The sequence below is a fragment of the Alosa alosa genome, chromosome 1, assembly GCF_017589495.1.
Source record: "Alosa alosa isolate M-15738 ecotype Scorff River chromosome 1, AALO_Geno_1.1, whole genome shotgun sequence".
Taxonomy (NCBI): Eukaryota; Metazoa; Chordata; class Actinopteri; order Clupeiformes; family Clupeidae; genus Alosa; species Alosa alosa.
The window spans coordinates 23,958,988-23,973,283 of record NC_063189.1 but is presented as its reverse complement, the minus strand read 5'-3'; the positions used below and the strand labels follow the sequence as shown (position 1 = coordinate 23,973,283).

Here is a 14,296-nt window from a genome sequence, read left to right as displayed (position 1 = left end):
GTGGATTACAAGAACTGCTTCATAGGGGGGAGGGTATGTGTTCTGCCTTCAGGATTTAAGACCAATGTTTACCCACAAGGAAAAAATGCAGTCGATACCAAAGCAGTGTTACCAATATCATTTAATCCATCCATCTTGGTTTAGAATCACTGTTTTACACAAGTTACATTTTCTTCTTAAAGTCACAGGTTTTTTCATGTCTCCAAACATCCTGTTTAGCCAGCCTCTCCTCTAACAAAAAGCAGATTGTATTATACAAAAATGCAAACCAATTTTCACACAGTGAATTCTTTTACAAAGTCATAAAATGGCGTAATAATGGCTACATCCACATTGGAGTAAGATGGTTCTAAACATTCCTTAATGGAGTATAATATATATTTATATATAAAAATCTTTCCTTGTTGAAATCAAACCTGTACCTTAATTTAAGAGATATTTTTATCAAGACAACTTTGTAGTAATCATTAAAAAAGCCATTACATTTCCCAAAGTTAGGAATAAACTGAAAATCAACACAGCCATATAAGTGTTACTGGGTGCGGATGAGTTCATTTATCTGCATTGTGTGTATTCACCAGGTTCGCTCAAAACAAACAACATCCAAGGAAAGAAATGAATATCATCCATTTGAAACTAACCCATCACCAGAGAAACCATGTTATCAACAGGTCTCCACAGTAAAAACATGCACAAAGCTGTTAACATTGTGTGCATTGTACTGGGTCTTCTATTTCTTTTCTGATGCTACTTGAAGATGGTCAACATAATTTAATTTGTAAAACAACATACAAATCACAGCAAGTATAATTACTCAGTGAGATCACTGATGTTAACAAGATAAGAAACAAAACTAGGCACCCAAGCAAATGGCAATTTGCCAACAGATACATACAGATAGCACGTTCCCACATAAACGAGAGTTTAAAACAAAAGTAAAAGCATTATGTCCAGATAGCGCTCCATTTGAAAATGTTCACTGTGGTGAAGAGCGGGTCACCCAACACAACAACACAGAGGACCCTACCACCAGCAAGACGCTGGTATGCAATCAGGGGCTCTGTGAAGGTTTTTTTTTTTAACCGTTCTAGCCAAAATTTACCTAAACCACTGAAAGCTAATCATGCTACTGCTTTTGCTGAACGACAGTGATGCAAAACCCAAAACAAAGAGGAAAAAGAAATAGGAGGACATGCCCATTGAGCTCTTCAATGTTCTCAGTTTGGCAAGAGAGATCAACATGACTGCCATGAGGAAATACTGCATGCAGTCAAGAGCAGACATGCAAGTCTCCAACACTAATATGCAACAAGGATTCTTCTCCAGCAGAGACTCCACGTTAGCCTCCTAATACAGGCAGAAAATGCCCAGCCCTAAGTCTGTGATGTAAAAACACCTCTACCTGCCACGCCGCTCAAAAGACAAGGTCAAGTTAGCCATGTGATTCACTAACAGGTAAACTCGACATTGCCTTTTTACTCTACGTTCTTCCATCAAGCTACCTTCTAGTGAAGTGTACATTTCGACGTAATTATTATTTTTTTTCTTTGTTTTGTTTTTTTGTTTGAACACAAAACAAGTTAAGTGAGCACATCATGTCATCCTGGCACAAGACTCCTTTGACTGAGAAAGGATAAGCTTTGTGTTTTTGCACCCAGAAAAAACATGTAAGCTGAATTTGTGTAGAGATCATTTAATATAAATGCTGATCGAGTGGATTAAGAGGTGGCACGTAATAGTGCTAAGTATATCTTTATATGTATGTATATAAAAGTGTATGTACCTACACATCAAATACAGCAAAGCCTTGGAGGCTACAGGTGAAGAGGCAGAAGAGAGGGCAGGGCTTGTCTTTCCTACTGGTGACAGCTGCGGTTTTAGGAAGCCAGATGCCCCCTGAGGCCCCTTTCAGTAGAGGCAAGAAAAGGGCCAGGGAATTCTGGCGTCCGGCAAGAAAGCATAAACCGCAAAGCCAAGAGAATTTGAAAAACAACTACAGGCAGAGAGGTGGGTTTACATAGTGGATGTTCAGGGATGGCTACGGTGTCGCCTGACCCAAGTATACAAAGCAAACCCGGACATGAAGGTTTCCGAAAAAGGTTTATGGAGCCGAGTAATATTTTCATGCCTGTGCGGATCTCTCAATTTAGAGATAGTCTGAAGGGCTATGTGCTCCATTAAGAGCTTAGGACAATAAACATGATAACAAGTCACCATAAAGATAGCCTACTAGCTGTGACTTTGATACAACAAAATGACAAGAAAATAACACATCACACTCTTCCAAGGTTTGCGTCCAAAAAGGAGCTTATTATCCATCGGTCTCAAGAGACTAAAAAATTTAGGTCACATGAAGGTCATCACTCAAGGAAGACTTCAGCTAGTTGTGATCTTTAAGTAAATCGACCCAAGCTGGCCTCATTAAACAGTCAGTGAATAAACAGGTGTAAAAAATACACAAGGTCGATGCAAGGTGGAAAGAGTTACAATTTCACTCGGTATATCTACAGCGAGCCAATTGTCGTTGAAACTCACAAATAAACAACAATCTATGTTCAATTCATGTGCTTCACTTTCAAATAGGCGGGAAATTATATTTTAGGATGTGATTCTGGCCACCGCAAATCAGCAGGTGACCAACATGTTGTAGAAACGCCCCCCTATTGAGTTCAGTGCAGAGGTGATGTGAGAGACCTGGGCTGGCACACCTGACCAGGAGGACTGAGAATGCAACTTCATAGAAGTTAAGGGAGACAGGTGAGAATGTTTCCAAACATACCATATTCTACCAAACCATGGCATTCCAGACATACCAAGGAAGAGGCGACCGCACACTGAGCCAACATACATAGTTTGACCTGAACCACAGAATTCCAACCTGAGCAACACAGGGATTCCATCATAAAAATACCCCAGAAAAATCTGTATGCACTTGAGGGAAACGTGCTAAAGGGAAAAAAAAAAGTCTCAATTTGCACTCTTTAAAACAGAGCACAAAGTATTACCAAAATGTCTAAAAAATATGTCCATTTTCAAAACTGCCCAACAGTCAGACCACTGAGCACAGACTGCACGTAATAGAATACATGACCGACTTCGTGGCTTTCCTGCTTTCCTCCCCATGTTCATCAGGACCTGAATTCAGTTACATTTGGTCTCTTAAACACACTCTCACCGCAAATTAAGACCCATTCTCTCTAAATATTGCTAGAATATTATAGATTCTTCTATTTCACATGTAGGTCCATTTAATAATGGAATGACCGGAGGGTTTTCTTTTCCTATGCTACAACATGGCTGGCTGGTCAGGTTGTCCTCACAGTGAATCTGCACGTCTCTTAAGGGTCGCTTCGCCTACAAGCACAAATCACATCACCTCTGTTGTGTCACTACTCAGAAGACGGAGAGCATCATGAACGCAAGATGGCTGAAGAGGGTTAACGTTCACCAGAAAGAAGCGGTGAAGGCAGAGAACATCGCTCTAGTTGTCTAGTAACTCATCATCGTCATCTTAACTAGGAAATTGCACTCCTCTTTAGCAGTTTCTAGGCTCTTTTGGTTTGCCTTTCCTCTTTGAGTAATATTTTTCTTAAGGATGCATAATCAGATGCTCTGGTTTCCAGGCAATGACAAGTCATTTAAAACAAACAAAAAAGCTCATTCACAGAACAAAAAGGAAAGAAAAATTATCACGGCAGATACTGCTCATCTTCTAAATAAAACAAAGAAGAGTTTGTGAGGGTGTGTGTGTGTTTGTTTGTGTGTGTGCATGTGTGTGCTTGCATGCACAACAGCATGCACAGTGTGTGTATGTGTGTGTATGCGTGTGTCTACACCGAAAAACATGATGTTCCTCAATGTGTAACCACCTACACTCATCCTTAAAGCTGTACTCCCTTTTTTAAAACAGAGTAGCTGGCAACTGGCGATTTTACGTTAGGCCATTACACACTGGTCCTGACACAGTCAAGACTGCTTTATCTGGCCCTATACCGCTCAACTCTGTGGAGGAAAAGCAGCCTGAAGAGTGGATCTGTGTGTGTGTGTGTGTGTGGTCTACGAGCAGGAGTGGACCACACCATTCTTCTGGTGGTCTGCCCCGCTGGCTGGGGTGGGGTCAGCAGAGCACAGACTGAGCGATGACGTTTTACTGGTCAGGGACAGCATGGTGGCACTGGCCTCCGACACAATGCTGCTGGATCCATTTGAAACCTCACTAAAAAGAAGGATAACAAGAGAGACAAAGGTTTCAAAATGAAATACACAGAATCCCAGACAGGACAGGCTACATATACTGGCTTGAGAGGGTCCTCCCCTCCAGATACACTTACCCCAGGGCAAGGGACAGCTCCTTACGCTCTGCCTGGCCATTCTCACTGGCCTTCATTTTGTACTCGTGAGCCACCTGATTCTCCTGAGAAGACATGAAATGAGCCAAATATATCGTTTTGGGCATATTAAAAACCAACCTGTGGCACCATTAGGAAGTCAATTTATAGCACAGTAAATAAAATCTGGTAAATTAAATGTTGCTCATAAACAGCGCACTTCTGTAGATTTTAATGTTACAGGTCATTACTGTCTGTTAAAATGTGCAGTGTTGTTTGATGAGAAATCTATCAGGCATCTCTGCTTGACCAATATACACACAGGCAGATATCTTTGTATGGATAGGTCAATTGCCTGAAGATAAGAAGTTGTCAACGGCTTATGTTGTGCAAGAATGGTTTGCTGCAGCCCCAAGAAAAGCACAGCATAAACAGCGTTTGCCGTTCTTGCACATGCCATGATCAAAGTTCTACCATAATGCAGTGTAAATCATAGCCAATTTGAGCCCAGTGTCAAGCACAACATATATCTTTGGACCATTAGCTCAATCTAGCGCAACATAGTGGCGAGCGCAGCACATGCCACTTCCTATCTGTAAGCCCCTTGAGGATAAAGCTTTGATGTGGTGCAAACTCTGGATATCACAGCTGATAGAAATGAAGGGTGCTGGAAGCAGCCCATGAGATATGGCAAGAGCCTGGTAAAACCAGGAGGCTTTGACAAGTGTGCCCTCACACATCCTTACCATGGCGATCTCTCGGGTCCTCTTGCCAATCTCTCGCTCCACATGGCAGAGCTCCAGACTGAGCTGCTCACTGGACACAGCGCCTCCTGCTGGCCACTTGCCTCCCGCAGGCTGAGCAGCCAGAGCGCTGGCCTCCCTCTGCAGAAGCAGAGAGTTACTGGCAGCCTGGAGATGAGGAAAGCCATAACACTGTTGGGTCACTTCAACTGGACACAATTGGATACAATTTGCGTGTATAAATGATAGAAGTATGCATATGTATGTGGATGCTGGGCTATAGGTGAATAGGGGTGTTACGATTTCGATTTTATTTCGAAATCAATCGAAATTACACCTCAATTTCGAACTTCGAATTAAAAAAATGGAATAGTCGATGCTGCCACGCCCCCATGTCACGTCCAGTTGGCTTGCCAAGCGGAAAAAAACACGTGTTGAGTGCTGCGAGTCAACCTCCTCTAACTTAACTAGCTACAGCCAGTGAAAATATAGCATGGCAACTGCAGATGCAGAAGACCCATCGACAGAACTTGAACCCCCTCCCCCTTCATTGAAGTCGCCGGTGTGGAAGTATTTTGCATTGCACCACAAAAACATAGATTTATCTGTTAAATCAATACCTGCACAACAAACTACTCTTCCGTCTTCATTTGGAGTTAAACTTCCAAGTAACTCAACTCGTACAAAGGCAATTACAAGCACCTTAGGAGTACTCATAGCCACAGACATGCGACCTTATTCGATGGTGGAAAATTCCGGTTTTAGGCATTTTGTTCTGTTCTTGTTTTGAAATCCCAAGTAGAATGCATCTCACAGCCACAGTGATACCCTCCATGTACAATAATGTAAAGGAGAAAGTTATTGAAGGTCTGAGCAGTGCACATTTAGTGGCTAACTACAGATTGCTGGACTTACAGAGCAACACTGAGCTTGATGACTGTCACAGCACATTTCATTAATGATGACTGGGAAATTCAAAATCCAGTCCTTCAAACTCGCCCCATATATGAAGCTCACACAAGTGTACATTTGGCAGAAGTGCTGAGGGAAGCGGTAGTGGAATGGAATTTAGACAGACAAAATGCAACCATCCCTGTGACAACTGATAATGCAAAGAACATTGTCACCTCAATGCATTGTCACACCTCATATGCAGCCAGATTGTCTCCACACATTGGATGTTTTGCCCACACTGTGAATCTGGCCTCCCAGAAGGGATTGGAAGTGAACCAGATTTCCCATCTTTTGGGCAGAACCAGGGAGAGGGGGTCACTTTCTTCCACAGAAGCACCACTGCAGCAGCAGTCTTAAAGTCAAAACAAGACATGCTTCAGCTTCGTCCTCACAACCTGGTTCACGATGTCATTACAAGGTGGAACTCCACCTATGACATGATCACACGCTATTTAGAGCAACAAGCTGCTGTCTATTCTGCACTTGCAGAAAAAGACAAAAAAAAAAATGGCTAAGACCAAGTCTCTCTTTCTGATCAAGATGTGACTGTTCTAGAAGATGTGACCGGTACTGAAGCCCCTGAAAACAGTCACAACCTTGTTGAGTTCCGAACAGCAGCCTACTGTGTCTATGGTCATGCCCCTACAACACACCATCCTGACATCTATGAAATGATTCAAAGATTGTAAAGGATGGTAAATCTACTATAGAGGCAAACTTTAAAGAGCGGTATTCAAACCCAAGACTTCAAAAGTTCCTGAATGAGAGCACTGCCTTGGATCCTAGGTTTAAGACTTTACTCCACCTGGATGACATATCTCGGAATGAGATCTTTAATTGTCTGGAGGAGAAAATCTTGCAAGAGCATCCCACACAGGTATGTGACGCATTTAGGCTAATGTGATAAAATAACCATGTTATTCTGTAAAGTAGTTATTTTTTGTATTTGCACAATTTCACATTTGTAATATTTCATTAATAGGCCTAATCACAATATTCTTTCTGCTTGTTGTTGTAACTTAAATATAATTTCTGCCTGTTCATTAGCTTAAACAGCCGTGTTTTTGTGTGACCATTTCAGACTCACGGCTCAGGAGAAGGGTCCAGCCAAAACCCTGCAGAGGAATCAGAAACTGTAGAAACCAGCTGAGCCCCCAGCAAATAGAAAAGCACTCAGTGAACTGTTTGGTGATTTTTTCAGCACAGCTTCCACTGCATCATCATCAGCAACCAAACCATGGCCTGATGTTGTGAAAGACGAGATTAAGCTATACAAAATGGTTAAAGTAATTTCTCCAAGCTTGCCAAACGTTATCTTGCTGTAGTGTACAGGCAACAAGTGTGGCAAGTGAGAGAGTGTCCTCAACAGCAGGGGGCATTGTGACTGCTCAAAGAGCAGCCCTCTCTCCAGAGAATGTGGACATTCTCATTTTCTTAAAGAACAACAGGAAAATATAAAAATCACAGTTGTCTTGTCTGGCCATACAAATGTAAATAGTTAACATTTTGACACCTCAAAGAGCGGTTTTCTTTCTATATCTCTTTAGGAAGAACTTAAAATTTCAAAATTGTCATAGCCGTCTTGTCTTGTTCTATTGTAAAACATGTTTTTTTTGACAACTCAAATAGCAGCTCTAAACAACATCCTTCTTTAGGAAGAACATGAAAGAATAAAAAAAGTACAGTCATCATTCTCAGGGGATAAAAAGTAGTTATTTGTGTGGTATATGTTCAAGTGTTCGGAAATAGTTTGTTAAGACACTTAATTGTTTAGAGAAGACTATGGACATAGCTATTTTTATTTATTTGTTTGTTTTGTTGAGAACTTGAATGTCATCTTCTGTGAAGACTGCAGTTACAAAAGAGAAACTAGATGGCAGGTTATTTTCTTTAAGTTTCCAATTGACTGAAGATATACAGTAAGTCATTGTTCCATTATGTTGTTAATAAATGTTTCAAATTTCACAATGTAGTGTGGTACATTGCAAACAAAGGTCAAAAATTATATTTCATAAAAGTCTAGTCTAAAAATGGCATAGCAATCTGTGCTTTAAAAAAAAGGTAAAAATCGAGAATTGAATCGAACCGTGACCCTAGAATCGAAAATGTAATCGAATCGAGGATTTGGAGAATCGTGACACCCCTATAGGTGAAGTATGTTTATGGCTATAGGTGAAGTATGTTTATGTGTATGTACACACACAGTTACATTTTGCATGCTACGGACCTGTGTCTGCTGACTGATCTGCTGGTTGACCTGTTGAAGCTCCATCTTTAGCTGCTCTCTGTCAGGAGGGGGCATGGGCAGGCTGGTCAAAGGGAAGGAGAGCACACGTGTGACACCAGAAACTGATTGTCTCAACAGAATGAGATACAATTTACCACCATACACCTTTTGTTACTTTTTACATACACACACTATCAGTGTAGGTCTTGACAAGCACTGCATATCTCTAACCACTCAAAACATCAGCACCCAAGTAGTGAAGCATATGTGAGCATAGCTATACCGTTCATTGAAGTGTCCCTGAGCAGTCATGTTCTGGTGTTGAGGGTAGGATGCTCCACCCCAGGCAGGGTGGTTCCCGTAGGTGTACTCAGCTATATGGGGGACAAGATCAAGGTTAGGAATGACACAAAACACAAGGGGATGGAAGAGCTCCAAGCATTAGTAAAATGTTGTTCTTAAATGTCATGATCATAGTTTCTTGCACCAGGACTGTACGTTAACTTTTTTTTGCACATAGCACTGGTTTTACAGAGGTGAAAAGATTTGTAGCACCAGCCACAAAATCTGTAGCATTGGTATAAAACCTCTAAAAACATCAACAAAATTCATCAACTGTTCATCACAGTCCATCAACTATGGTTGGGATCAAGGCCTACTGCAACTGGATTGATAAAAGGTCATGTAGTTGCAAACATCTCATCTGGCTAAATTGTGTTTTAGAAGTATCAGGATAAGAGGTCATGCTATGGATTTTTGTTATAGCCTTAACACACATTTCAAACAAACAAACAAACAAGCATTTCACAGCTACACCAGGCACGCTGAAGCACACTGTTCGCGACGCGCAAAAAGACTGGTTTATTTTTTTCAAACGTACACGCTGCGATCACATCTGGTGTAGCCATTTGCACTGATCACAGTGGAAGCTAATTGGTGTAGCCTCCCTGGGGGTCTCACATGCATGCATTGTATTGCCATACGCAAAACGGTATCGCACCAGTGCTACGTTGGTAAATCATCCATCGCACAAACTGATTTTTTTTGTAGCATGTGTGACACACTGTACAGCCCTGTAGAGATTTGAAGAAGGTAGTCACGGAACTATCATTTATTGACTGTCTATGCACAATTTCAACCAAATTTTGCTGCTCTTATTTTTTCATTATTATATGTGCCCTCTTATTTACTTACTTTTTTGTTTACTTGAATGTTATGTTTGTCTGTGGACCTAAATTGGTAAAATATATGTCTTGTCTTCACCGTGGGATAGTGAGAAACGTAATTTCGATCTCTTTGTATGTCTGGAACATGTGAAGAAATTGACAATAAAGCTGACTTTGATTGCTGTGGAATTGCGCTAGCAAGTTAGTTCCTATTCATTACTCCACATTCTAAGCACACATAATAAGCAAATAACATTATCCATCTCCTGTAAACTCTGTAATGCAGGTCTTCTCACTATTTAATATAAGTTGTGAGAGTTGAGACTAGCAATTAAGGGAGGACTGTGATATTTCTCAGAAACTGAGCAAAGATCTTTTCATAGGTTAATGCTGCTCACATCTATACAGCCGATTCACTCGAGGTTCCATACACATTCGTCTCTCCAGTAACCACCCCAGGAAACGTGTGGACACAAAAGAATACAAAATAAGTGTAACACTAGGACATCCCCATGTCCTTCCTTGTCACGCCCAGCTATGCCGTGCTAGGTGTGCCTCTCCCTGGCTTTGCCCTGCGTGGGTAATCCAGCCTGCATTTCCTACTGCTGCTGTTCTGTCGCCTTTAGGTGGAGCTGTTGCGGTGGGCCTTGCCGCACTAATTGGTGGGTCTTTAAAATCACCGCCTTCCAGTCGGCTCGCTCTCTCTTTCTGCCACTCCGGCCTGACGACGAGAGGCTGCTGCGGTCGTCGCTCCTTGCCCATTCACCTTTTTGCTTTACACTAACATAATACTGATATGCACGACACTTTTGGTTTGCTACCACTTACTGACTTCTGCTAATCATTCGTTAATAAACCACAATTCTATTTAAACATTGAGTTCAGCGTGGTCTCCCCTATGTCAGGTCTACTTTGAGCCAAGTGGTCCTGACATTCCTTAACACTAAACATGCAGTGAGGCCATACCTGCTGTGGTCATGTGTTTGGGTCCCGATCCTTGTGATGATGCCATGGCTTGCACGGGGCCGGTGGTCTGGTAGCCCGTTTTAGAGGTGCGTGAAATTGCGCCAAAGCGCGAGACGGTGGGCAATGAGCCAAAGGGGATGATGGGATCGTCGTCTTTGGCGTCTGCAGAGCGGCGCTGAGCTTCCAAGGGAGGGTCTCGCAGACCTTTCCCTTCCACATTCTACAGAACGGGACAACAAGGAAGCCATTAGTCAAAACATAATGCAGATCAGGATGGTCAAGAGATTGCATGACTTTTACATATCAGGGCGAATATTCAAAGCATTTAATTTTATCGCTAAGAGTACTCCTAAATTGCACTAAACTAATAGTTTTCTCTTAAAACCTATTCACAAAGCCGCTGAAACCAACTTTCAGTATGGAAAAATGACAACTCCTAAAGATAAGGGCTTTGTTGCTATGGTTGATGTCATGTCTCATGCACAAACTTGCAGTGACCACTGTGATTGGCTGATTGGTGACAGGTCTGTAGAATACACTACGGATTGATGCAGTAAGCCTATCTTTGCAACATTTTTAAAACAATTCCATAAAGACACATTTGCAGACGAGAAGCAATTGAATTTAATTTACACAATGAAACGTTACATTTAGATTTACATTGAGATCTAGATCTCCCATAAGTAAATCTTGCACTTGCATTCATATACATTGGGATGTGGAATGACACAAACAGCTGCATTATAGGTCTTAGTGAGTTAGTCCTCTCAACTACTTCTAAACTCACTCAGACTTATGTGCTACATTTAACACTAAAATGCTTTGTGAATTATTGAGTCAAAAAAATGAGATGTACTAAACTTATGACTGACACCCATTATTTGTAGGAGTTTCTCCTAAATCTGCCAGTTAGGAGAGACTTTTAGCTTAAAGATTCTTTGTGAATGTGTGCCCAGCTCACCAGGTCCATTTATATATATTTATTTTCACATTCCACTCAGCTGAGTAAAATGCCTATTCTCTGCACCACACAACAGTTAGACACAACAGACATCTTGCTGAACTTAATTTAAATGTAAATTTGTCGCGTCACATCCAATATTTTTCCATGAATTGTGATGTGAGCACTGCAGCACACATTTCTTTACAAAAGAATGTAGTGTCTGTACTCAACGCACCAACATGGTTACATTTTAATGTAAAACGGCTATAAGGCAAAGGTCAGATAAGACGGGGCTGGTTTACAGTCACTCACCATCATCTCCACGCCACCTGTGCCCATGAGGTCTTTAGTCTTGGCATCCTTGCTGCCGATGTAAGATCCGATGGTGTCACACGACCAGGGCGAATACTGCCCTGCGTAATCTTGCTCACGGCCCTTTCCAAAGGCTTTGGAGTTCTCTTCAAGATACTACATAAACGGGTTAAAACAGTCATTTTCAGCACACTACAAGACATTATTAATACATCTTTGGAGTATTATTAGGTTAAAAGCAATTTATTCCCATAACCACTTTCGCTTTGAAAAGCATTACTACACTCCAACTCCATGTAAGGTTACTTGACTGATCCAACTTTAACATGATTCCCATTCTCTAATACCTTCATGCCCCAGTGTCTACTGACCTCCTGTGGGTAGTCGTTAGGAAAGGTGTGGGGAAGTGTGGGAGAGGCGGCAAAGGGCGGGGGAGAGATGACCTTCCTCTCCTCCAGCTGAGCCATGATCTCCTTGCGTCGGCGGTGTAAGTAGTCTAGGCTTTGGTGGGAGCGGCTATAAGGGTCCTGCAGAGGGTCATGGCAGAAATTAGATGACTGCTAACCTTCTTCAAAAATCAATCAACACTCAATTGGTGTCTAAATAGATGTGTGAGGAGGATCCAAAACAACACCAAAGATTTGTATTACAAGTGATCAATACATGTGCAATTAGCTGTAACACACAAACCAAACAAACAATTCAATAGATTCATGAACCGACAGATTAGAGGGTTCTTGATGTCTGTCAAGAACTGTTCAACAATCTTAACAGAATTAAGAAAAGTCTTGCCTTACCCTCCCATAAGACCTCATATGGCCGGGGTGGGGTCCATGGGGAGGGTACCCCTCCAGAGGATATCTTTCCCGAGAGTCAGGGTGGTAGAGGGAACCAGCGGCACCTGCAGGAGGTGGGGGCATGGGTGCCTGGGGCACATCCACGGGCACAGGGCTCATCCTGACCATCTCATCCCGGGGAGGGGCATAGGACTGGGGAGGAGGGTGTCCAGGGTAGGGTGTGTGTCGACGGCTGTCGTAGTGGGGTGGAGGTGGGAACCCTTGGGAGAAGGCAGGCCCCGAATGGGGAGCAGGATACGGACGTTCGGGAACGTAGCTGGGGTACGACTCCGGATAGGGGGGCACAGAGGACTCGTTGGGAGGCGGTGGGTTTCGGATGTACCTCTGGACATACGGAGAGGGTTGGTAGGGGTAAGGGTTGCCTGAGTGACAGAGAGGTAATGAAGAAATGAACAACAACAAAAATTATGAAGACATTCATTTGCAAAGGTAAGAGACTACATTTCAGAACACCGTTTTCCATATGCTCAATGCAGTTACTTAATATGGCAAGATATACCCATACAAACCAAAAAATTGCATCAATCCAAATGAAGTAATATTACAAGGCAATTAAAATAACTTGCAGTTGAGTCCTCTACATCCTTCAAGCTGCACCCACTCAACTCACCTGTTTGGTACTGAGGGGCATCATACTGAGAGCCTGATGGTGGAGCTCTGCTCTCTGGGTAAAACATCTCTGGCTGCTGCTGGGGATACATCTGTGGGGCTCTAGGCACCACCGGCATCTGCTTGGGCATGGGGAGGTGATCTGATGCCACCCTGTGGGCAGAACAAGGGACAGCAGGTCAGAGGCAATGCATATATGATAGGGCTGTAGCTCACTATATCTGTTGTCTTGAACGCTAAATACACACACACATACATATATATATATATACACACATACATATATATATATATATATATATATATATAAAATGAGTTTGTGAAAAAAATGTCTATTAGCACATTTAAAAAGTCTATTCGCTGGTTTGATGTTCATTGAGTTCAATGCAAATCGAACCAGTTAATAGGTTAACTGAAAAATACACCATGCAAATCTCTAGGTGGGGCTATTTTAATTCCAAAGGCCAAGGGCACTTTATCAGGATGCATAGTATCCTGGATCCATGAAATAAGTGGCCTTTAAAAATAAAAAATCTTGCCTGCCTCTATGGGAATTTAACATAGGAGTCAAATACGTATTACCCCTGTATTTTAAGGAAGAACATTTATTTATTTATTTATTTACGATACATTCTTCATTCACTAAAATTGGTTCTTAAAGGTTGGGTTTTTACTCGTTTTTTTAATTTAGGCATTAAGATCAATTTCTAACAGATTATTTTATATTCCTCTTTTTAGTCAACTTTAGCATGGGTTCAAATACTTATTCTCCCCACTGTATATATATGGGTCACGACTTGAAAATGGGAAATTGTGGGCCCCAAAGCCAGACCAGTTAAGGACCACTGAATAACATCATGTAGCACAGTGGTTCTTAACTGGTCTGGCTTTGGAACTCACAATTTCCCATGATGCTCATCAAGTCGTGACGTGATTTTTGTAAAGTTCAAGACAACAGATATGGTGAGCTACAGCTACACATGAGCTACAAGACACGCAAAGTGCCTGTCGGCCTATTTGTTTGGAACATGCTGATGTTTGGTAATACCATTTGTGAAGTCTTCAACTCCTGATATAACCTTTCAAAGTAGGCTACTCGACAGGTTTGTCTTTGACAGGGGGGCTTGGTTTCCATGTGACCATTTTAGTTTTGATGGTTTCATGCTCTCATGTGCCAGCAATTCACTGCAC

General features: G+C 41.9%; 1 protein-coding gene across 2 annotated transcripts in view; it reads right to left on the bottom strand.

Annotated features, from left to right (window-relative positions):
* Positions 1–103: 103 nt before the first annotated feature.
* rc3h1b (ring finger and CCCH-type domains 1b) overlaps positions 104–14,296 on the bottom strand; it is a 32,112-nt gene continuing 17,919 nt past the window's right edge. For both annotated transcript variants that reach the window (XM_048238350.1, XM_048238361.1), the window contains exons 11-20: positions 13,107–13,258; positions 12,437–12,858; positions 12,011–12,166; positions 11,640–11,795; positions 10,385–10,604; positions 8,536–8,626; positions 8,253–8,334; positions 5,075–5,239; positions 4,332–4,414; positions 104–4,216 (exon numbers count right to left, since the gene is read on the bottom strand). In XM_048238350.1, the coding sequence (XP_048094307.1) occupies positions 4,057–4,216; positions 4,332–4,414; positions 5,075–5,239; positions 8,253–8,334; positions 8,536–8,626; positions 10,385–10,604; positions 11,640–11,795; positions 12,011–12,166; positions 12,437–12,858; positions 13,107–13,258 (1,687 nt within the window). In that variant the 3' untranslated portion in view covers positions 104–4,056. The remainder of the gene's footprint in view (positions 4,217–4,331; positions 4,415–5,074; positions 5,240–8,252; positions 8,335–8,535; positions 8,627–10,384; positions 10,605–11,639; positions 11,796–12,010; positions 12,167–12,436; positions 12,859–13,106; positions 13,259–14,296) is intronic.